General features: G+C 41.4%; 1 protein-coding gene across 1 annotated transcript in view; it reads right to left on the bottom strand.

The window, feature by feature from the left end:
• The window catches only part of TNFRSF21 (TNF receptor superfamily member 21), a 64,446-nt gene that overhangs the window by 9,269 nt on the left and 29,499 nt on the right, over positions 1–25,678 (bottom strand). Inside the window, exon 4 of the mRNA XM_061196115.1 lies at positions 15,697–15,962. Within this exon, the coding sequence (XP_061052098.1) occupies positions 15,697–15,962 (266 nt within the window). The remainder of the gene's footprint in view (positions 1–15,696; positions 15,963–25,678) is intronic.

The raw sequence follows: 25,678 nt of genomic DNA, 5'->3' as shown, positions 1-25,678 counted from the left end.
GCTCAACATCACTAATCATTAGAGAAATGCAAATCAAAACCACAATGAGGTATCACCTCACACTGGTCAGAATGGCCATCATCAAAAAATCTACAAACAATAGATGCTGGAAAGGGTGTGGAGAAAAGGGAACGCTCTTGCACTGTTGGTGGGAATGTAAATTGATACAGCCACTATGGAGAACAGTATGGAGGTTCCTTAAAAAACTAAAAATAGAACTACCATATGACCCAGCAATCCCACTACTGGGCATAAACCCTGAGAAAACCGTAATACAGAAAGACTCATGTACCACAGTGTTCACTGCAGCACTATTTACAATAGCCAGGACATGGAAGCAACCTAAATGTCCATCGACAGATGAATGGATAAAGAATATGGGGCACATATATACAATGGAATATTACTCAGCCATAAAATGGAACAAAATTGAGATATTTGTAATGAGGTAGATGGACCTAGAGTCTGTCATACAGAGTGAAGTAAGTCAGAAAGAGAAAAACAAATACCGTATGCTAACGCACATACATGGAATCTAAAAAAACGGTACTGATGAACCTAGTGGCAGGGCAGGAATAAAGACGCAGATGTAGAGAATGGACTTGAGGACACGGGTGGGGGGAAGAGGAAGCTGGGACGAAGTGAGAAGGTAGCATTGACATACATACACTACCAAATATAAAATGGATGGCTAGTGGGAAGCTGCTGCATAGCACAGGGAGATCAGCTCGATGCTTTGTGACCACCTAGGTGTCGGGATAGGGAGGGTGGGAGGGAGGCTCAAGAGGGAGGGGATATGGGGATATATGTATACATATAGCTGATTCACTTTGTTGTACAACAGAAACTAACACAATATTGTAAAGCAATTATACTCCAATAAAGATATTAAAATTAAAAAAATAAATAAAGATGAGAGATTATGTAAATAACCAGACACTTCAACTGTGGCCAATAACTGTTTTCTATTAGAAAATATTTCCAATCCCAACAGACCAGTGACTATCTAAAAAAGACAAATTCAATTTCCACTAAAGGTTTATCTCAAAGGAATTACAGTCACAAATAAAGACATGACTACAGCTATTTAAGGATGATGATATTATCTGAAGCTTGTTTCCCCCATTCTCCCAGCTGCCCATGTAATCAAGATCAAATTAGATTTCATGACCTCCCCATAGGTCCATGTAGGTATGTAAGATTGGGCTCTGATAAAAACGAGCACTTTCCTCCTTGCTATACAAATATCTCTTGATATCTGAATCTATGTGGTTCCTACCTTGAGAGAACAGGAATTCGGATGATAAGAAACGCTTTGTCATCCAAAGCTATGTGGTTCCGGGACTTCAGATCTACATGAGGGTTCAGATAATGACGGTTACCAGCCCTATCACAAAACATGTACCTGAATCTATTCAATTCCTAAGTTCAGATGCTAAAGAATACCTGTATACGATGATTTCTCCCTAAAAAAAATAAAACAAATACACCGCCTCCAACAGAAAAGGGGGAAAATAGGTTGGTTTCTTTAAAGTTCCAGCTGATAGGGGACGATGACTTTAATTATTCTTCCGAGGGTGAATTCTTGTTCAATCCAACCCAGAGAAAGGGGTCTTAAGAAGAATAACCCAAATTTACTCAGCAAAATTTTTTGCAAGCAAAAAGAAAAAAATTAAGAGGAAATTGAGAAGACGCCGATTCCTAAACCTTTAAAAGAAGGGTTATCAGTTAAAAGAAATTTGGAGGGAAGTCTTAGAAAGAGGAATATGGGCTGGAAATATATACACACATATATCGATAAAGCAAAGATGTCAAAATATCATAGTTGAATCTAGGTGGTAGGTTCTGAGTGATTGTTGTACTGTGTTTTAACTTTTCTTTGTTTCCTAAGTCTTATTTTTAAAAGTTAGGACAATAAATAAATAAAAAAGAAGGGCTAAGGGCCAAATAACCCGAAGACAGAAATTCCCCAAACTTTTCCTAGGCTTCTGATTATTTAGTCTTTTGTTGACCTTCCTTCTTTCTTCTCCAGCCCAGCCCAGACCATAGGAAAGGGAAGCACCGAGGGGCTTCCATTGCATAAGTAGGGAACAGTGCTAACACTTAAACGTAAATCATCAGCGGGCAAGCGGACACTGCAGCGTTATGCTGTCTAGATCTCCCTGGGTTCACTGGAGGTCACGGAATGCAAGCAGGAAAAGGAGTACAATGCCAAGATGCCCTGTTCAGCTTCCCTGGGAACCCCTGCGCTAGACCACAGAGGCAACAGAGCTGAGTGAACACTGAGTTATATGCACTGCCCAGGTAAGCTGCAAGCCAACAGCAGAACCTGCAGTACGAACTCACCCACCCTCAGGAAGCTCACAGGATTAACGTGACCAAAAACTGCCCAAACCACTGGGGAATTATTTTAAAAGACACCCTGCACGCCCCCTACATCTGTCCAAGCGCAGGATAATTAAAGAATTTTGTTTCAACTGCAACCTTACTTAAGATTCCATTTAAACATTAGCCCAGGCGAGCTGGCCATGGCTGGTTTCTCCTTTAAGTACGTCAAGCCCCAATCAAGGCAGTTGTCCGAGTCCTGTGTATACATGTCATCTGCTAATTCTGATCATGTCTAACAGTTCATTTCAAATCCACCCACTTTTAAGCCAAGGTGTGGTTGGTGGCCAATCCTTGCCTAGCAAGAGAGCTTAAGAGAACTAGGTGCACGGCTGGGTTTGGGGGGGGCGGGGGGCGGCAGCCACAGGAAGCCACAAGCAGTGCTGTGCAAAGCTGCCAAAACTGGTAAGAACCAGCTGGCTCCGGAGGGAGGAGAGGAGGGCGTGGCCACCAGCTGCTGGCACATGTGTCTGCAAGCAGTCCAGGCTGCTGACATCAACCGTAATGTTGCAGCCCTGAGCTGACTCACCGACTAGCTTTCTCAAAAAAGGAAGTGAGGAGAGTAAGTCAGGGGGCTCCCTGGGTTCAGAGCCCGAGTCCGCTCACACTCAAATATACCGCCCAGCTTTAAAAGAGCGCAGCCCCATCATTATAGGAGGAGATCCGGCTGTTGGAAATGCCTCGGGTTTTCGTAAACTTCACTCAATGAGACCTGTTAGGAAGCCTTTCCCACAAAAAAGCCTTTGGACAATTCTGATCATGCAAAAAGGTTGCAAGAATCATAAGCTTGCCTTAAGACAAGATAGAAGTATCCAACTATATAAAAGGAGGTCTTGTGCATTTCAAGTTTGCAAGGCACCTGTGTACTTAAGCTATGTACAGACACTTACTGTACAGTAGCTTTGACCCTTTATTTGGGCTACATTAATCTTACAGTATTTATCCACCCAACCCCAGACTGAGATACTGCTCCAAGGGGCCTTCAGTAGCTGCCAGTAAGTTATTTTAATGGCTGTCTTGAAGTTAACAACTGTTATAATGAAATAGTCTACCTGGTGCTAAATAAAGCCTTTAGAATGTTCTTTTAAAAAGTGTGGAGGACAGAAAATCATTTCATGCAGGAAATGCATGACCTTGAAATAAGAAGGCTCAAGCCGATCTTTGTGACTCAAGTTTTCTGAACGTCCCAAATTAGTTTAAATTAGTGTTGTTTAATAAAACCGTTAATTGGATTCATGCCATTAGGATTAGACTATACGTGGTACACAATGCCACAGGTACAAAAGGGGACCCTGAAAATACTTCCCCCTCACTAAACCCTGACTTTAGCTTCTCAGTAACCACCCCCCAGTGTTAACTGTTACCAATTCCCCGTGTATTCTTCCAGAAATAGTCTATACTTATACCAATTGGTAGGTACATATATTCTCCACCCCACTCCAGACCTTCTCTTTCATTTTTTACAATTTTTTTTTACAATATGGTGGCAAGGTATACATACACACTGTCCTGTACCTTGCCCGTTTTTGTTTAAAAACCCTTCTTGAGGTTAGCACATAAAGAGCTGACTCACTGTTTTTGATAAGTGCATATTGTTACACTGTGTAGATGTTCCATAGCTTACATAACCAGTTTTCTATTGAAGGGCATTTTTGTTGCCTCCACTCTTTTGTTATTAATGAGGGATACTACAATGAATACTTATACTTGCATCATTCTGCACATATGTGGGATGTATATAAGGATATATGTAGGATGGGGTCAGGAAGGGATGAATTGGGAGTTCGGGATTAACAGATGCAAACTATTATACAGAGAATGGATAAACAACAAGGTTCTACTGTATAGCACAGAGAACTGTATTCAATATCCTGTGATAAACCATAATGGAAAAGAATATGAAAAATAATGTGTATATATATATATATATATGTATAATTGAATTACTTTGCTGTACAGTAGAAATTAACACAACATTGTAAATCAGCTATACTTCAATAAAATTAATTTTTTTTAAAAAGAATATATGTAGGGCTTCCCTGGTGGTGCAGTGGTTAAGAATCCGCCTGCCAATGCAGGGTGAACGGGTTCGATCCTTGGTCCGGGAAGATCCCACACGCCGTGGAGCAACTAAGCCCGTGCGCCACAACTACTGAGCCTGCACTCTCGAGCCTGGGAGCCACAACTCCTGAAGCCCGCGTGCCTAGAGCCCGTGCTCCACAACAAGAGAAGCCACCACAATGAGAAGCCCGCGCACCGCAACGGAGAGTTGCCCCCACTCACCACAACTAGAGAAAGCCCGCGTGCAGCAACGAAGACCCAACGCAGCCAAAAATAAAAATAAATTAATTAATTAAAAAAAAAGAATATATGTAGGACGTATTCCTAAGAGTGGAATGTCCGTGGTCAATGGACATGTCCTTAGGTAGATGATGCCAGATGGTCCTCTGAAGGGGCAGGGCTGATGTACACACCCATTGGCAATGGATGCTGTTCCTCTTTCCTTATTCCCTTCACAGTACAAGAATGGTGTCATACCTTTCCCTCTTTGCCAGTCTAAAAGGTTAAAGTTGTATCTCAGTGTAGGTTTCAATTTGAATTTTTCTTATTTGAGCAAGGTAAAAAAAAAAAAAAAAAAAAAATCTGTATACCTTTAGGAACCTTCAGTATTTTTTTTCTGTGCACTGTCTTGTTCACAGACTGCCCATTTTGCTTTTGGATGGTTGGTTTCTTAATTAATTTGCAAACACTCTTCTTTATTAAAGGAAATTAATCCTATATTGCAAACAACTTTCCCAGTTATTATTTTGTCTTTGATTTACACAATGGTGTTTTCTGGCTTGTATATATATTGTTAAGTAGTTGAATCTTTCTTGTATGGCTTCTGTGTTTTATATCATTCTCAGAAGAGCCTTACTTATTGTTGTGATTATAAAAATAAAAAATTTCCTCCATCTTTTTCCCTAGTACTTTTTTCCCTAAGCCATTTTAATGGTTGGTCATTCCAGCCTGCCCCCTGACTCAGCCCAACTGTGGATAAATCAAAGTTCCTCTGTAAAAAAAAAATAATAATAATGAAGAATTCAGTAGTGACAGCTGTCTCTCCTAAGGAAATGGTGAGGAATAAGCGATTAAAACGTTGAAATTAAGTAGTGTACAATAAAACCTACTGCTGACTGAGATACAATTCCTTATCAGTAAGTGTACGCACTTTTGGAACTTGGGTTATAACAGATGAACAGATAGTCTCACAAACATAGGATGGAGAAGCTAGGCCAAAACTGAAAGGTATTAAGCTTTGTCTGAATATAAGTTTTGGCTTTAAAATAAAAAGAAAATATGATATCCAGCACTGGTAATTGAGAAAATAAGTTTCTTTTCACAATATTGATTCTGATTTCCCTCCAATGCACATTTTGAGAAAGCCAATAAGGGTGTGGATTAAAGGGGTAGAAAATGTCGTCAACTGATAGACGCACTTTTCTGAATGTTGAGACACTGTGTCTCAGGAAAAAAAGAAAAGCCCACTGCAAGTCCTCTATGAGGCAGTCTCACAGAATGTATTCTAGAGTTTGGCTCACATACGCATCCCTCCTATAAAACTGCCAGCATCTTGAGGAATGATTCCCTGTTTTTGTGTTTTGGGGGGTGTGTGTGTATGTTTTCTTTTTTATACTATTTTGAAAGGTTACTTTCCATTTACTGTTATTACAAAATATTGGCTATATTCTCCATATTGTACAATGAATCCTTGAGCCTATCTTATACCCAATAGTTTGTACCTCCCATTTCACACCCTTATATTGCCCCCCCCATTGGTAACGACTAGTTGTTTTTTTTATTTTTTAACATCTTTATTGGAGTATAATTGCTTTACAATATTGTGTTAGTTTCTGCTGTGTAACAAAGTGAATCAGCTATCATATATGTATATCCCCATATCCCCTCCCTCTTGCATCTTCCTCCCACCCTCCCTAACCCACCCCTCTAGGTGGTCACAAAGCACCGAGCTGACCTCACTGTACTATGTGGTTGCTTCCCACTAGCTATCTATTTTACATTTGGTAGTGTATATATGTCCATGCCACTCTCTCACTTCGTCCCAGCTTACCCTTTCCCCTCCCCATGTCCTCAAGTCCATTCTCTACGTCTGCGTCTTTATTCCTGTCCTGCCCCTAGGTTCTTCAGAACCGTTTTTTTTTTTAGATTCCATGTATATTAGCATACGATATTTGTTTTTCTCTTTTTGACTTACTTCACTCTGTATGACAGTCTGTAGGTCCATCCACCTCACTACAAAAAACTCAATTTCATTTCTTTTTATGGCTGAGTAATATTCCATTGTATATATGTGCCACATCTTCTTTTCCATTCACCTGTCAATGGACACTTATGTTTCTTCCATGTCTTGGCTATTGTAAATAGAGCTGCAATGAACATTGTGGTACATGACTCTTTTTGAATTATGGTTTTCTCAGGGTGTATGCCCAGTAGTGGGATTGCTGGGTCATATGGTGGTTCTATTTTTGGTTTTTTAAGGAACCTCCATACTGTTCTCCATAGTGGCTGTATCAATTTACATTCCCACCAACAGTGCAAGAGGGTTCCCTTTTCTCCACACCCTCTCCAGCATTTACTGTTTGTAGATTTTTTGATGATGGCCATTCTGACTGGTGTGAGGTGATACCTCATTGTAGTTTTGATTTGTATTTCTCTAGTGATTAGTGATGTTAAGCATCCTTTCATGTGGGTAACGACTAGTTTGTTCTCTATATCTGTGAGTCGCTTCTTTTTTGTTATATTCACTAGTTTGTTATATTTTTTAGATTCCACATATAAGCGATATCATACAGTATTTGTCTTTCTCTGTCTAACTTATTTCACTAAGCATAATACTCTCCAAGTCTATCCATGTTGCTGCAAATGGCAAAAATTTGTTCTTTTTTATGGCTGAGTAGTATTCCAATGTATATAGTGTGTGTTTTCATTTAGTATATCCGGTGCCTGGTACAGGGCTTGAAACAAAATGGGTGTTCCATTAACGAATGCTAAATAAATTGCTTGTGTTAAACTATCTCATCTTTAAAGGCTACTAAAAAAACCAAAAAGCATGTGTAAGTCTGTGTGTGTTGGGGAGGGAGGGTATATCAATCCCAACATCCCAAGAATCTGCTTCCCAGACTTTTCCCCCTATAACCTGTACTCTTCAAGCTCAACTACCATATTTCATTAATTCTATGGTGGATATTTCTTTTCACATTTTAACATCTGTGAAATAGGGATGTATCTCACAACTATAATTAGCAATGTTTTTATTGCTTTCTTAGTGGTACCTATAATAACGGTACATACATGGTTGCCATGGCATGCAATGAAATACAGAAATATATCTTAATTCTAATACTGACCTATATCTCACAGGGCCATGAAGCTTGCTAGATAAAAGCAAATGCAAAGCACCCAAGACAGTGTTTGGGACACAATAGATACTCAGCAAACACTGGTCCCCTTTCTCCTTAATCTCCTTTTACAGAAAGTAGTATTGCTCTTGAGTCAAAAAAGGAGAGTGTAGAACTCAAATTCCAACATGGAAAACAGTAGCTAAGATTTACTGAGCACCCCCCTAGTAGATGTCAAGTGCAGGACTGGACATCTACAATCATTACCTCTACTATGTACACTCTATCTCACCAGATGCTTACAAGACGGCTACGAATTCAAGAAGTAGGGAATCCCCTGGCGGTCCAGCGGTTAGGACTCGGTGCTTTCACTGCTGTGGGCCCAGGTTCGATCCCTGGTCAGGGAACTAAGATTCTGCATGTCGCATATTGTGTCCAAAAAAAAAAGGAAATATATATATATCTATTCTTATTTTCTAGGTATATTTTGGTGGGTCGCATACCCCTGCCTTCTGATGCTATCTTACAATTCCTTGTGCACACTTCTATTATACATTTGCTTATCCCACTGAATTGTCATTATTTGCACGTGTCTCCATCTCAGTGAGTGAGCTATTGAAAGGCACACACCTTTCTTCTTTACACAGTACCAGGAACACAGCTGGTGCTCGACAAAAGATTGTTGACCAACTGAATGAAACCTTGGAGTATGATAACAAGTAGAATGGCCTGAAATGTCATTAAAAGTCTAAAGGCTTATTCATAGACATGGCTCCTTTGTACACAATGACCACCTTAAACACAAGCATCACTCAATGTGCTTGGGCCTACTGTGTGTCAGCAATGCCTTTACAATGTCCCCTTCTCACCACCTCACAAGTTCCCCAGAGCCCCCAGTCACACCCTGCAAATTAAGTAACTTGACCTGAAATGACCTTCCACGCAGTGGTCACACAGCAGAAGTCAGGGGGGCTCGACACACGTGAGTTTAGCTAACATCTTAAGGCCTTAGGATAATAATCCCTGTTTTCTAAGAGATGATCAACTGGCAAGTTAAAGACAGATCTGAAAAGCCAAAAAGTCAACAGCTAAAGGTACAGCTGGTATTTGCCTCCACTCACCCTCGCTGTATTAAATTCTGAAAAGAGCTGGTCTCAGTCACACTGTAGATAAAGACAGCTGCATCCTGCAGCTGGTAAGCGAAAAAAAAAAAAAAAAAATCACGTAGTTCCCTTTGCAGCAAAAGCAGTGGTACCGTCCTCGCAAATAGAATGCCCAGTGCTCGCCTCACTGGTAGATTCTCCCTGTTGATTATACAGAGCAAAACCACTCAGTCTCCAACACAGAGTCCACTATAGTTGAGAGACAGAGAGAGAGAGAGAGAGGGAGAGAGAGAAAAAACTCTGTCCCTGGGATGTAGGTTTCCTATGTGGTTTCTGGAAAGGATTAAGAATCTCTAACAAAGAATCATTCTACTACATAGAAGTTAACCACAACAATACTGGCTTCAGAGCCACTGGTCGGTACATTACAGTGTAGTTTTAATCTAGTTAATCCTATGGAAGGAGGGCAGGGGGGGTTGAGCTACCCAAACCCCCTGCCTGATCAACACCAACTCTTTTCATTTATGAATCTCTGGTCAAAGCAGGCAGCTAAAGTAACACTTTATATTATTTTAAATGATTGTGGTTGTTTTTTAATATGATCATTTCTTTTTATGGAAGTGTAGTTGATTTACAATGTTGTGTTAGTTTCTGGTGTACAGCAAAGTGATTCAGTTATACATAGATATATTCTTTCTCCTATTCTTTTCCATTATGGCTTATTACAATATAGTTCCCTGTGCTATACAGTAGGACCTTGTTGTTTATCATTTTTAAATGTACCTAAAATTCCTTTTTCCTCCCTTTCTCAAAATGAAACTATAAAGGAATGCTGGAAAATTCAAATCACCACGACTTCCGAACCTAGCCAGTAAGCATCACTTTCATTACCTCATTTTTTTTACATCCCACAGTTCAACAAGCCATTATCTGATTTAATTCTGAAAAGCACTTGAATTCCCATTTTAAATAGAAAACTCTGAGTCCGAGAAATCATTTGCCCAGGGTTTCCTAGAGAGAAAAAAACAAGTTCAAGGTGAGGGGAAAAAGAAAAGAAAATGATAGCACTGGGTAAGCCTATTTGAATATACAAAAAAAAAAATGAAAGGAAACCTAGAAATTCAGTTGCTCAATTTCATGTCCTTTTTCTGACAGCCCTTGAGAGTAGACTTGTCTACACACACACCATCACCTTTGTTTCTTCAGTAGAGAAAACATCCCTGCCAGCCTAGGAACGCTCACTCAGGCAGTAAGGAATAAATATCTACAACTACTGGAATTTCCAGTTCTTGGGCACTGAATGCAGATGGCAACCCTCATGCTCAACCATCTACCCGTCAAGCAGTCTTGGACTTGGCTGTCCCTTCCCACCCGACACTGAGTAACCCTTGGCGTTCAGGATTTAAAGGATCCATCATGTGAGTTGGAGCTAGTCAGGAACATTCTTCCACCTCTCTTGCCTCTAGAGCCTGGGAATAATTGCAGTGATTCATGGTAAACATTCACCAAGAGCTTTCTGTGGGTCACACTCACCTAATTTCACAACAACTCAAAGGACAGGCACTAAGGGTGCTCCCATTTTCTCAGGAAAAACCTGAGGCAGAGAGGTCAAGTAATTGACCATTGAATCCCCAGTGTGATATGCTGCCTGGACAGGAATTTAACCCGGCACACATCTCCACACTGACGTCCCGATTTGGAGCCTTAATGTTGATAAACTGTACATCCACCAATTCCCTCCTCCCTCCCTCCTGGGTTTACTCCCTTAGATTAAACATTGATATGAATACGTTTCTTCCCTTCAATGGTAAGCTTCCCTGACAGCAATGACTCTGTCTTCCTTGTCTTTGCATTGCCGAAAGTCCCTGGTGTAATATTGCACACGTAATTCGTTATGCAATATAGATTTAAAAATAAAATCACATCCCCTCCTTTGCTATTTATTTAGCAGGGGAAACTTAAATCCACGCAAGAAAGTACTGAAAGAAAAATAACTATCGAGCTGAAGTTCTATTTTCCAGCTCACCTTCAAAAACAAAGGGCAAATAATGCAATTTATTTTAGTCAGTGGGCATTTTCCAGATGAAGAAAAACAAGAGTTTATTGTCGGAAACCTACACTAAGTATTCCTTAGGCCAAAGAAAAATGATCTCAGGCAGAGATGGGTAATGAAGAACAACAGAAAATATCAGTAAGCAGGTAAATCTATGTGGGTCGTGACTGTGTAAAACCGTAATAATTATGCCTTTGGGAGGTTTAAGAAATGTGTAGTGTTAAAACGTATGACAACAAAAACACAATACAAGAGAAGGATAAACAGGATTAAAGTCTTTTAAGGCTGCTGTGTGGTCTGAAAAATAGTAGAAAGTACACATTTATAAAATGGCTCATAATTTAAGTAGGCGTGTTGTCACCTCTGGGGTATCCATTAAAAGTAAAGAAAAAATGTGTAACTAAGAAGTTAAGAGGAAAAGTAGAATAATAAAAAAATGCTTTATGAACAAGAAAGGAAAGGGAGGAAGAGAACAGATAGGACAAATACAAAACAAATAATAAGATGGCCAAATACACAGGTAATTACGTTAAAAATGTAACCACACTGAAATTCTCTAGTTAAATGACAAAAACTGTCAGAATAGATTTTTTAAAACCTTAAATATATGCTCCTTACAAAAGACTTTCTTGAAATAAAGCCACAGAAAAGAATCAAAGTAAAAGGACGGAAAAAAAGCGTTAACATGAAATTTGGAAGGCTGTGTTAGGTTTTTGTTTTGTTTTGTTTTTTAAAGAGTTTCAGCAAAGTCCCAGTAACTTCCAAACTATTGTCCCACTGCTTTACTGTTTCTCCCAAAAGCTCATGACCAGGAAGGAAGAATTCAGATGATTCTGGAAGGCTGGGTTCAGTTTTGATGTTGAACTTGAAAGAAGAGCGAACTGAAAAACCCAGCTCATACCTCAGAGAAGGAAAGAGTCAGGCAAGTGAATGAATACATAAACTGTGATAAATCCAGACAACTGAATATTATTTGGTGCTTAAAACAAATGAGCATTCAAGTCATAAACAGACACAGAGGAAGCTTAAATGCATATGACTGAGTGAAAAAAGCCAACCTGAAAAGGCTACACACTCTATGATTCCAACTATATGACATTCTGAAAAAGGCAAAACTGTAAGAGACAAGGAAAAGGTTAGTGGTTGATGTGGGAGAGAGGTGGGTACTGGAGAAGAGAGAAATAGGGAAAGCATAGAGGATTTTTTGAGCAGTGAAAGTATTCTGTATGATAGTATAGTGATGGACGTATGTCATTATACATTTGTCCAAATCCATAGCACATGTACGACACCAAGAGTGAACCCTAAGGTAAACTATGGACTTTGGGTAATTATGATGTGTCAATGCAGGTTCACTCTTGGTAAAACTGTACTCTTCTGGTGAGTGAGATTGATAATGGGTGAGCCTGTGCATGTGTGAGGGGAGGGAGTATACAGGAAACTCTGTAACCTCCCTCTCAATTTTGTTTTAAACCTAAACCTGCTCTAAAAACTTGTTTAAAAAAAAAATGCAAAGAACAGTACACCAAAAAGTAAATTTTACTGTATAATTTGTTATGCATAAATTTTTTTTTAAAGTAAGACTCTGGATGTGTTTAACTCAAAAATGGCTAATAGCCCACCATGGTTAATAATGGACCAGCTGTTCCTGACAGAGATAACTAAAAGGAACACCAGGGCTAATCCTTTGAGTGGAACATAACATAGGTGTTCTCAGGCTCATGAATAGGAAAAAACATTAACCATTTTAAACACACACACGGAGTCATTTTTGCATATTAAGAGCCCATTAACTCCTGGGGCAAAGTCTCAAATTGTCAGCAGTACCACCGTACACACAGAATACAGATCCACTAGAAAATGGAAACTAGGTCTCAATTATGTCCCCTGCGTTTTGATTCTCTTGTTTGACTCCACAAATCTCAGAGATAAACTATGAACAAACTGTGCAATCAATAATAGCTGGCAGCCAGAAATCCATGCTCATTGGCTGTTAAAATTAGAGTAAGAGCTGGGTCCACAACACTGCCAGACAATGATGGACATGATTAAAACATGGAACAAGAAGCTTAATACTGCCTTCTCAGCCTCCATCCTAACATGCAGGCTACACTAGAACCAAGGAGAAAGCTACAAGATGTCTTGATGTCACTGTTTCTTACAAAATAAACAACAAAAAATAGATACTAGAATCTTTTGTATATGGAGGAGATAAGAGGAAGGAAAAAACTAAAAGCAACAAGAGCTTGGCACTTGGGGACTAAGGGTTTTGGTTTCTTATTCATTGACCCAGTGATTTTTGCTATAATCACTCTCCCTGACATGTAGTCTCCTCCATGGAGTCTGCACCTTCGACCCACTTTTTCCAGCACCTAGGACAGTGCCTGGAATAAAGTAGGTGCTCCATAAACATTGATGAAACTCAATGGAACTATAAGAGAAACATACCAACGTCATTTGGTATAGACAATACTCTACCACCATCATTACCATCATTAAGAAGTACCTTAAAGACTAGGCCCAAATTCTAAGTGATGGCTGAGTGTACACAGAGAGAGGTGACAGATCTGCAGAACCCGAAAGTAAAGTAAGTTTTAGGCAAATATGACCCAACATAGCAAACCTCAGCCAGTCCTCCCAAGGAAGAATGGATGGCACATAAACCACTGTCTGCTCTTCCTCAATTAAAATGAGGATGGTTCCGTCTTTCAACTCAGCACGGTAAAACAAAGCCCTACCTATCTTTCCTCGCGGGCCCTTTCAGCTGTCATTTAAAAAAATGTTTTAAACCACAAAAGTAATGTTTTCATTACAGAAAATAATTTTTAAAAATCACTTCTAATTCAACCACCTAGATTGAATAAGATAATATTAACATTTATGCATTTTCCTATGTTTATATTTGTTTTTTCTAATGAGAAACCTTCTTTTGAACCCTTAACAATACATCATGATCATCCTTCCACCTTATTAAATATTCCATTGAAGCGACATCAATTACATTTTCTCTTTTTTGAGGAACATCGCATCAATTACATTTTCTCTTTTTTGGAAGCGTTATCAAGGCGATCCAGTGGCTTATTCTCAAACATCTAAATCCTTCTTCAAATCTACTGCTCGCCCTAGCAGTTCTTTCCTTAAAGCCAGCACTCCAAGTTAGCACAATAATGTTTTGCCTCTTGAGTCCCTTTGTTTGAACTGCAGCCATTTTACTCAATTGGGGGCCAAGCATCTCCCTCTCCTTTCCCCAAATCCAGCTACTCAAAGCCTTGTTTTAGTTGTGAACCATACTTAATTGAGATCGTTTCGTAGAAAGTCACAAGACACTGGTGTGTGCCTTTGAATATTTACCCCCGAGTCTACTATTAAATCTTTTTTCTGAAATTCCACATTTCAAAAAAGTTAAAAATACACCAGGGGCTTTAAAGACTACCTTCAGAGTCAATTAGCACCGATGAACTTTTATCTAGTCACTTAGATAAAAGAACTACCTGATGAATGTTTATTTCAATAATGAAGAAACATTACACTGTTAGTATAGAAAGATAAAGCCACCTGGACTTCTTAAATGTATAAAACTGAGTCCCTTGATATACAAATGTGGTACAGAATGATAGTAGATTAGAGTGGACAGGGGGAAAATGTCTCCCTTACACTTTTAGGTAATGAGTTCGGACCACTAGAAAAGAACACAGGCAGAATCGCCTTTTAAATTTTAAGTGGGTTTTATCAAGTCTCAGGGGCAGCGTTTTTCCTTTGGGAACATGTTACAAAACTTCAATTGAAGTCTAAGAAATATGATTCAATAGCCAAATTTGTATTTAATTCATGGCCTTTCAGGGAAGCACCTTATGATTAAGGAAAGGCTAAGTAAAATGAGTTACATCATGACCATAACTACGATTTGCAGAACACCTTCAATGTGTCAGGCATTTTATATACTTTATTTCCAGTCTTCATGAACCCTATAAACTTGGCTTACAAGGGAGGGAACAGAGGCAGAGAAAGTTGAAGTAACGTACCCTTGGTCACCCAGCTAGTAAGTGTCAGAGCCAGGACTCCTATCCAGGGGTGTCTGACTCCAAAGCCAGGGCTCATGGACCAATGATTATAAATAAATCACACTCCGGGGTCCCCTCAGTTTCATCTGAGGCACTGATTGGACAAGCCCAAGGAGAAATATCAATCCTGTTACTAAATACTGCCAGCACCACCTGCATCCTTGGGGGTACTCAGGGGTAAGACAGAGCCTTCTTAAACCACATCACAGAAAATATCATCTGGAAGGGGAAGGGAATAGAAAAAAGTCTTCCTTCTTGCTTTTGTTCAAAGCGTGTTACGCAAAATGAAACTGTAAATTGGGTAACAAGGAATAGATCTAGCCATACAGTCTGATGCCAGAATCCACTCCAAAGGCAAAGATTCTCAACTTTGCACATTAGAATCACTTGGAGAGCTTTTAAAAATACTGATTCCTAAAAATACTTGTTCCTAGTCCTGTCCCTAGAGATTCTACAGTGACTGGTCTACAGTGGGGTCCAAATACCAAAATTGTTGAAAAGTTCTCTAGATGATTAATGGAAAACCATTGAGAAGTACTGCCCTAGAAGAGGGGTGTATGTGTGTGAGTGAGACGGAGAGAGAGAACCTAGACACCTACTATCAGTTCTTTCTCCTTATTACATATACCTGGTAAAATCTGGAGCACAGGGACGTAAAGGTTAGTGGGAAAGACAGACAATCCGGGCTGCATTACCTGGGCTGTATCTTCCATCAGGCCACGGATCTTCTCCACGACATCGTTGCGCCGGTGCTGGCGCAGGGCGCTAATTAACTGGGCCAGGCTGGCCTCGGGGCCCCGGATGGTCCAGTGCTGCAGCGCTGCGTAGGCCCGCTCGTGGTCCGCCGTGTACCCGTTGGAGAAAGCGGCCACCTCCCTCTCGCTGGCATTGCACAGAAGCTGATAGATATCCTTCCACTGGCTTCCCACTTGGGCTGCTACAAGCTTCAGGATGTCAATACCTATACCAGACACAAAATAAAATAAAACACAAATACAGATATGTGAGGTCTTTACAGAAGGCCAATCTGTTTTAATGAACTTAAAGAAGCATGCTTTCCCATGGCTCTCGACCGTCAAAGGGATGCAGTGCCTCCTACTGCACACGCAGGCCATCCTGGAGACTAGCTAGGTGCCCTCCTGCAGATGTCACTTCCAGAACATGGAACCAGAAGGAGCAATCTGGAAGAAAAATAAATCGCCCCTAAACAATATTTTGAAAGTCAAACCCAAACAAAGTACTCAGAGTGATTCCTTTATTGCTGCTAAAAACTGGAACCAAATAAATTAGAGACTCTCAGATGAAAAAAGTGGCGACTTTATAAAAGATAGAAAAGGTAAGCCACAGGTTCAAACTGCAGTGGAGTTTATCCAGTAGTGTCTAGGTAATGGGTGGTGAGAGTCTGGCTATGGTGTCCAGTATATCAACTGATGAAATTCCCAACTGATCCAGCCCAATGGGGGCATTCCTTCAGAACCTCTAACTTCCTATGCTCTAAAATTCTATGCTCAGAAGGCAACTTTCTGATCTATTAGTCAAAAGTTGACTAAACAGTTGACTTGAACAGTTATAATGAAGACAACAGCAAAATGACAATATACTAACAATAGCTATTATCTTCCAGGTATTATGTAAAGGCATTCGCTCATTAACATTCCAATTGCCCGGGTAAGAAAAACAAAACAAAACAAAACAGAAAAGTCAGGCAACTTGCCCAATATCACAAAGGTAGGTGGGTTGGGTTTTCAACCCAACTCACTGGATAACGTTATAAATGGAGTCATTCTGGCTCATCAGTTACTTATAAACTCAATCAGCATGGGTGTGCAATTCCCAGATCTGATGAACAGAGGGTGAAAATGCCAAAATCAAATCTTGGGATTTGACAACTCAGGATAAGCACCTGGCACCGACCCTCTGTGAGGTGGGGTTTTCCCTGAGTGGCACACTTTGGTGTCTTCCTCTTTAAGGCACCTTCTCTCTGCAATTACGCATTGGCTTTTCCCAAATTTATCCATGGAGTGTATATATAACCCCACAGTAAGGGCTCTGGTAGGTATCACAACAGGTGAATGAGTCTTCTGAATCAATACTGTATCTTTGAATGAGGCCATACTCACAAACCCAGGTACCAGGTACCAGAGTTATTATAGTTAACAATGTCTTGGCTAACTACAGCTAACAAAGAGGATACACAATGGAATACTACTCAGCCATAAAAAAGAATGAAATAGGGACTTCCCTGGTGGTGCAGTGGATAAGACTCCGAGCTCCCAGTGGAGGGGGCCCGGGTTTGATCCCTGGTTAAGGAACTAGATCCCCCATGCATGCCGCAACTAAGAGTTCGCACGCCACAACTAAGGAGCTGGTGAGCCGTGACTAAGGAGCCCGAGAGCTGCAACTAAGGAGCCCATCTGCCGCAACTAAGACCCGGTGCAGCCGAATAAAAAAAAAAAAAGAATGAAATAGTGTTATTTGAGCAACATGGGTGGGCCTAGAGATTATCATACTAAGTGAAGTGAGACAGAGAAAGACAAATACCATGTGATACCACTTATATGTGGAATCTAAAATATGACACAAATGAACTTATTTACAAAACAGAAACAGACTCACAGATGTGGAAAACAAACTTATGGTTACCAAAGGGGAAAGGGAGTGAGGGAGGAATAAATTAGGAGTTTTGGATTAGCAGACACAAACTACTATATATAAAATAGATAAACAACAAGGTCCTACTGTATAGCACAGGGAACTATATTCAATATCTTATAATAAATTAAATGGAAAACAATCTGAAAAAGAATATATATGGGTATAACTGAATCACTTTGCTATACACCAGAAACTAACACAACACTGTAAATCAACTACACTTCAATTTAAAAGGAAAGTTGAAAAAAAGTCTTTAAAACATTTACTACTCAAAAAAAAAGGGGGGGGGGCGGAATTCCCTGGTGGTCCAGTGGTTAGGACTCTGTGCTTCCACTGCAAGGGGTACGGGTTCAATCCCTGGTCGGGGAACTAAGATCCCACAGGCCACGGGGCGAGGCCAAAAAAAAAAAAAAAATGAAGTCAAGTTCCCAAGTGAAACTTGGGGAAGAAAGCAAAAGAAGAGAAGAGGAGCTTACGGTGATGGTTAATTGAATTTTTCAATTAACTAGAGGTTAGTCGGGAGGGAAAGAAAAAAACCTTTTTTGCTCCACTCAGCTGTTGGGGAAAATATTTATAAAATGAGCTATCAACTTTTGCCTGAGAAAAGAGCAATAAGAACTCCCGAAGTTTCCTCGTAAGTGGAGGAATTTGTGGTTCCTCCATGGAAACCCTTCCTCTGCCACGCAATCCCATTGAAGCAGATGACTTGGAAGACTTGCGTGTACATCCTGAACCAACCCCCTGAAAATGGTTTCGGAAAGTAAGTTCCTGGTAGCAGGCTGCTTTCTTGTCAACTGTAAAAGTAGAATGCCACGGATTGAGACCCGACTGTACTTCCCACACTATTTTCCCTGGCAGTGTGAAATACACTTGAACCCGCTGCTTTTCAGTTTTCATAGCAATGTTTAGCCAGATACAGAGCTTCTGATTTCAAGCAAACAGACACCTCAAAAAAAAAAAACATGTCTTATTTAAAACCCCGCAGGTAACTTTCAGGAGCAAGCCAGCTCTTTGTGGTTGGTGTGGTCGATTCTTCCAAACACCAAAAGGCTTCTTAGCCCCTGAATCTTAATTTAGGTCAAGTTAACGAAGGCCCACAGTGTCTTACATGGAAACATGACTGTGTTTTCTTGTATGTGGGCCCTTTGCTTAAATCTTCGTAGTGCCAGTGACAGTGTGGCTTTGGGCAGACCACTAACTGTCATGTTCATTTCCTCATTTGTACAATGGAGATACTCAGTATGGTCCCTGGGAATGAGCTGATTAACATTTTCTATAGAGTGGATTTATTTTTGGAAGTACCCCATCATTATAAATGTTCCATACACTGGGCACTACAACTTAAGACTAAATGCATTTCTGATGGAAACACACAGGCTTTATAGAGTAATTACAGAGTTTAAAAGGCTTACGCTTAACAATAGCTCCTTCTTCCAAAAGCCAGTATTTATACTTTTTTTCTGCCACAAAATTTTTTTAAAAAAAGGAAAACATGAAGAATGGGTGCAATGAGATTTTCCTTCAACTAAAATTGACTGGAAGCTAAATTTCAGGTCCACGAATCAGGTTTCACCTTATTCTTTTACTATGTAAACATGGAGTCAACTTATGTGAGCCAGCCTGGATCAACAAGGTTCCTCACCACGGGCCCCTCCCACTTCGGAGCTGATAAATACAAAGATGTCAGAGACAACCACTACCTCCGGAGATCCCAGCCTCTCAGCCTAGCACAGGATCACAAACCACAGCAGCAGGAGGGAAGACCAGTCTGAACTAGCCCACGACTTTGGTGTACCCTGCCCCGACCCCACTATCGCCACCAAAGGGAAAAGAAAAACCTGCGGAATATTTCAAGAGTATTTGTTGGGCAGCCACTGTGTGTTAACTTTGTTTTGCTGGACTGAAAGCCCTTGGGAGATTTTCAGACAAAGAGTTTAGCACGAAGAAAATGAAGTCACACTGATGAAGCACAAAATTTGATGGGATCTGAAAGTGCTCTTCGTTTAGAAAACAAGTTTCAGGCAAAACTAAACAATACAACTATAGGGAAAAGCAGTAGAATGATTAAACTAAATTGAGATAGCTACCGTTGGGGAGGGAGGGGGGTACGTTAGCTGTCCACTACTGGGCAGGGGCACAGAGGGGACTTCAAAGGTATTCCCGAGGTTCAATTTCCTAAGCTGGATGGTGGGGAAATGGGTCTTCTTTTTATTTTATTATTGTATTTGATATTTATGTTATTATTCCTTTTAAAGTTATATACATATATATAACACACATATATAGACATATATTTACATATACTTTATACCTATACATACTATGATGTGGGATACATAATTTTTTAAATGTTTAATTTTATTGGTGAGGAATCTCATGTAGAAAGGTTAGTGACTAGTTCAAGGTTGCCCAGCTAGTTAGTGGTACCTCTGTTGTGGTTAATAGGGAATATGGTATCGCAGAGGAACATTGTTATTCGCTGGAATTATGCTCCTAGGGCATAGTCCACATATGAATGCACTCGGCGTAGACCATGGTGTGTGTGCTTCTTCCTGGCCTGTTATTACTGACCAAGCATATGCTTGGAAAGTTTTTCTTTAGGGCTAGCAAGTGTAGTTCTTTCTTTTAAAACTATGGTACCCTTTTTTTTAAAAAAAGGAAGTTTCAGCAAGCTTTTTCTGTACAGGGCAAGAATAAATATTTTAGGCTTTGAGAACCATACAGTCTCTGTTGCAAGTTCTCAACTCTGTTGTTAGGTGACAGCAGCCATAAGCAGTACAAATGAGCCCACGTGCTATAGTTCTCCAACCCCTGAAACTGTAGCAATTTAAAGAGACCATAGCTAGACTGTCAAATGGCAAAAAGATTTAGAAAAGCATTCTGTTAAAAGAAACACAAACACACACAAAGCTCCCAAAATGAAAGTTCCTACCCCAATGATTAATCTCAATGTGAAATGATAGTAAAATAGAGACCAAATCTCTGCGTGGCTGGGTGCCCTGGTCAACTGTCCATCAGCGTTCCGATAATTTTCATCTAGAATGGAGATAGTCACCACGTGTTGAATTAATCTAACTTGTTTAGCATGATACCAAATCTCTTTTTTCTTAGGTTGAAAAGCAATACAACCGTCAACCCACGGAAGTGCTGATTGATAGGCAACGAGCTTAACTTCGCTTTTCTTGTGATGGCAGGTCCTGGAGCTCTGCAGAATGGCTGAAGTTTCCAAAGAAGTCATGAAGCAGCCAAGCCCTATAAACCAGGGGCTGTACTTGCCAGGGGCTGTGTCTGAGAAGGTGGTCCTGGCACCAGGGAAATGGCTTGTGACTTTTAAGGTGCAGGTAGTAGAAAGATCATAAACTTGCTAATCCCAAGATACAGTTTCAAACTCCATGACTTGTTAGTTGTGTGACCTTGGGCAAATGACCTCTAAGATTTCAGTGTCCTCATCAGTAAAATGAAAATACCACCTCTTATCTCATAGGCTGGGTAAGGAGATGTACGGGGTCAAGTATTAAACCCGTAAAGCACCTTGGTTCTCCTTCCTCTGTCCCCTCCATTTCTGGACAAGAGTCACTGGGGCAACGAAGCTGACAGGCGGGAGGAGTTCTGCATAGACATCGGTTTTAGCACCAGGACCACAGGCGCTGAACAATGAAGCCGGGCACCAGCATCCTCGCCTCCTGGGTTTTTCAGAACCTCACCAGTATGTGTCCGAAGGGGCACCACTGCGCAAGAGGGGCACCACCCACAGAAAGGCACATGTGAGAGGTCAACGCTGCCTCCCCTGCCACACACAGGGCATCACAACAGGACTCGGGGGGTTCTTCCGAATGAGCGGACTCTGCCCAGCTCTGATGTGAGGGAGCTCAAGGAAGAGGCACGAGGTGAACAGTTGGGTTATCGTGGAAGACATGGCATTTTCCCATGCGTTATAAAACCCTGAATCAGATATAATCTGGGTGACGACCCTCATCGGAGGCTCAATGTCAACGTCAGTATGCAAAAAAAGTTCCTCCTCTTTTAATACGAACCTGAATTGACCTTTACAAGAGAAGGTATTAACGCTCCTTCCTTTTGGAGATAAATATCTGAAATGAGTGCATCATTAAGAAGCCACGGTAAAGCCTTCCCTGGAAGAGGCATGAAGGACAGTGACGACAGAGCTGGAGGAAACAAAGGCCGTCTGGACCCCATGGCACAGCCCTCTGGATTTCAACCATACTTCGTACAGAATGGGTACATCGAAGAGGCGAATGTGTTTATAAGCTTTTTGCTGGTACCACATTCTCATCATTTAAAAGATTCAGGTATTCCCACTGCATCTCCCATTGTGTTAAATGTCATGGCAGTTATTATTCTGCTAGGAAAAGAAATGGCAGGGTTGGGCGGGGTGGGAACAAATAATGAGAAAACTCCCATGGAGGCAATTAGTACACAAACTCCTCCCGCGACAGATGACTCCACAGTTATCCCTGTGCTGGTTTGCTGGTTTACACACACACACACACACACACACACACACACACACACACACACAGTCTCCTGAGACACACATGTCGAAAACAGGCCATATGAGCTCAAAACGACTTCCCTGCTACCAACAGCCTGACCCCAAACATGCCCTTCATCAGCAAGTGCTGTGACCCCAGGCTTGCCAACTGCGGACACAAGGGCAAAGATGGACACGACACATAAAACATTTGTACAGAACAACAACTTGTAAGTCAAGTTCAGAAATGTGAATAAAAGTCTGGCTTTAGCATGCCATGATGGTCTTCCCTGTACAATGGTCATGTCCTCAGAGATGCCTTTTCTGGCCACCTTCTGCCCGAGCCCCATGTCTGCTTCGATCACCATTATCCCCAGCTACTCCCGGAGCCTAGCACATAACAAAAGTACAATGAATATCTCTGACTGAATGAGTGAATGAATGAATGAATGAGAGCCTTTTTACATCCCTCCCCTCTTGCCTGAAACTCCTCCCCACCATTTGTTATCCCATTAGCCCTGTAACTTAAGTCCCTGAGAATGAGAGGGACCAAATGCTATCACATCCTTGCTGTGTAGCCCTGCCAGATCTACAGTCTCTATGATGACAAGAAGGAAGGCCCACGTGTGGCTGCCAATGGGGGAAACGCGGGCTTCCTGGCACAGGAACCCAGCTGTTGTGCAATAACCTCTCCCTCTGCTGGCGCCCTCTTCCCATTGAGGGCGGTCCACTGAATCCAAGTCAGGGCCCAGAGCTCACGAGGCAAAGAGGTCCCACCATGGCGGAAACCTCCTCCAGAGATAAGCTATCCAGGCCACGGTCTGTATGGCCTGATAACATAGTAAATGCTCCTAAAAGCAACAACCCCACATGTGCATGGTTTTTTTTGCAGTAACCAGCATGTCGTAGGATGGTTAAAACATGCTATATCAGGACTTCCCTGGCGGTCCAGTGTTTAAGACTCTGCAATTCCACTGTAGGGGGCACGGGTTCGATCCCTGGTCAAGGAACTAAGATCCCGCGTGACCAAAAACAAAAACAAAAGACAAAAAACACACTATATCTAAAGTGATCACTCCCAAAGCATCACACAGGAAACTGCTTCATCCACACCAGGAACTTGGTTTGCCCCAGGTTAAAAATACTCCTTCCCTATTGGGGTAAAAAGTTGGAGGAACTGTTTAGATTTCATTTGCAACCCCAAAAGTGATTTCCAAAGCTGAATTCATCAGTATCTTGTTGAAGGTTCAATGGGCAATCATTACAAGCTCAGATGAATCTCGGGAGCTGCTAAAAACCACTGTGCAAAGGTCTCGTGGTTAATGGAAGAACTGTTTACCAAGGGCAAACTCTATCAAAGCAGTAGGAATGGAAGATACAAATTTCCATTTCCAGATGGAAGATATAAATTTCACTGAGGCTGTGAGGACAAAACTAATAACCTTTTCTTTCATTCCAGGAGGAAAACAAAACAACACAAAACAAAAAATGCCCTCTTCCTCCCTGTCTTAGCCTCTGTATGAAGCTGTTCGTTTATTCACGTAATGAAAATGTACTGAGCCCTTACTGAGCACCAGACACGATTCTGGGCATTGGGGACGTGGCAGAGAACGAGGCAAAACAAAATCCTTTTTCCTGGTGAAGTCTGCATTCTGTTGGGGAATGCGGGAAGTAATAAAATATTCCATACGTTGCACAGCCAGGAGTGCGAAGGAGTAAAAGACAGCAGGGGAAGGGGACCGAGGGGGCAGGGCTGCAATTTTAGATATGGGGCCTTCTCCCTGATATCTCAAAGAAGGCTCCACTGAGCTAACGTTGGAATCACGCCCTAATGGAGGTGAGGGAGCAAGTCCTGTGGAGGGAACAGCGGGTACAAAGGGAGGGAGGGTGGTGGCATGTACAAGGAGGGCAGGAAGGCCAGTGTGGCTGCAACAATGAGCGATGGGGAGGGTGGTGGGCGTCAGAGGCTGGATACGAATGGCCAGGAGGGGAGTACAGGTTGCACTGGGCCTTCAGGCTGCCGCTCCGCGTGCAGTGAAAAGTCACTGGGGATTTTGACTTTTCAAGGACAGGACCGCGGCGATGTGACTTACATTGAACAGGATCACTCTGGCCGTTGTGAAAAGAATAAACTCAAAGGGGCACAGGCAGAAGTGGAGCAACCAGTCCAGAGGCCATGGCAATGATCCAGGAGGGAGGTGACAGTGCCTTGGGCCAGGGTGGTGGCTGTGGAAATGAGGGCAAATGGTCGCCTTCTGCATCTGTTTTGAAGGTACTGCTGATTGGATTGGCTAATGGCTTGAATATGGGGTGAGAAAGCAGGAAAGGAGTTAAGGATGATGCTAAGGTTTTGCTTGGAGCAGCGGGAAGGCCAGAGGAGCCATTTTCTGCGCTGGGTAACTGATGCGGACAGCACAGTTCGGGATTCAGGTTTTCACATCTTAAGTGGGAGGTGCCTGTTGGACATCTGGGTCCATCAAGCAGGTGGGAGGCTATCTGTATGTTGAGTTCAGGTACAAGATCCAGGCTGGGTAGATGCACTTGGGAATCAGCAGCAGATAGATGGCATTTAAAGCCATCGGTCACCCAGGGAAGGGGTGTGTGCGGGTAGAAAAGAGGGGTGAGTCCTGAGCCCTGGGGCTCTCCATTATTCAGAGGTGGGGTCCAAGAGGAGGAACTAGCCAAGGAGCTGGAGAAGGAACAGCCGGAGAGGTGGGAGGAGAGCAAGAGAGGGTGGAGTCCAGGAAGCCAAAGGAAGGAAGTGTTTCAGGAAGAAGGGAACCAGGGGACCCAATAGGCCGTAGAGGAAAACTCAGAACTGAACAATGCAGTTAGAATCGTGCTGTCAGACTACGTGGAAAAGAGGCAAGACTGGGGCTAAAACATTGCTACCATATTTTAGAGGTGCTAAAACATCTAAATGCACTTTTTAAAAACTGAAGTATAGTTGATGTACAGTGTTCCAGGTATACAGCAAAGTGATTCAGATATAGATAGATGGATAGATAGATACATAGGTATTCTTTTTCAGATTCTTTTCCCTTATAGGTTATTACAAGATATTGAATATAGTTCCCTGTGCTATACAGTAGTAGGTCCTTGTTGGTTATCTATTTTATATACAGTAGTGTGTACCTGTTAATCCCAAATTCCCAGTTCATCCCTCCCCAACTCCTTCCCCCTTTGGTAACCACAAGTTTGTTCTCCAAATCTGTGAGTCTAATTCTATTTTGTAGATAAGTTCATTTGTATCAGTGTTTTAGATTCCACGTATAAGTGATATATATGTTTTTAACCAATGCCTTTCCGTAGCTTGGTGGCAGTGTGCTTTTTTCCTTAGTGGTATATAAAATAATGGTGTGTCTCACAATCAGTGGTGTCTTAGATTTGACGAAATATAGTAAGAACTATTATTTTTTAAATTTATAAACCTGAGCCCACCTAATTTTTACAATCTGACATACCATCAACAACTTAATACGTCAAATTCTGTTCATACGCTGCAAGGGTAACTGACCAATTACTCGTGA

Source organism: Eubalaena glacialis, chromosome 7 (genome assembly GCF_028564815.1).
Source record: "Eubalaena glacialis isolate mEubGla1 chromosome 7, mEubGla1.1.hap2.+ XY, whole genome shotgun sequence".
Classification (NCBI taxonomy): domain Eukaryota; kingdom Metazoa; phylum Chordata; class Mammalia; order Artiodactyla; family Balaenidae; genus Eubalaena; species Eubalaena glacialis.
Note: the sequence above shows the minus strand (reverse complement) of the source record. Positions and strands in the feature narration are given on the sequence as shown.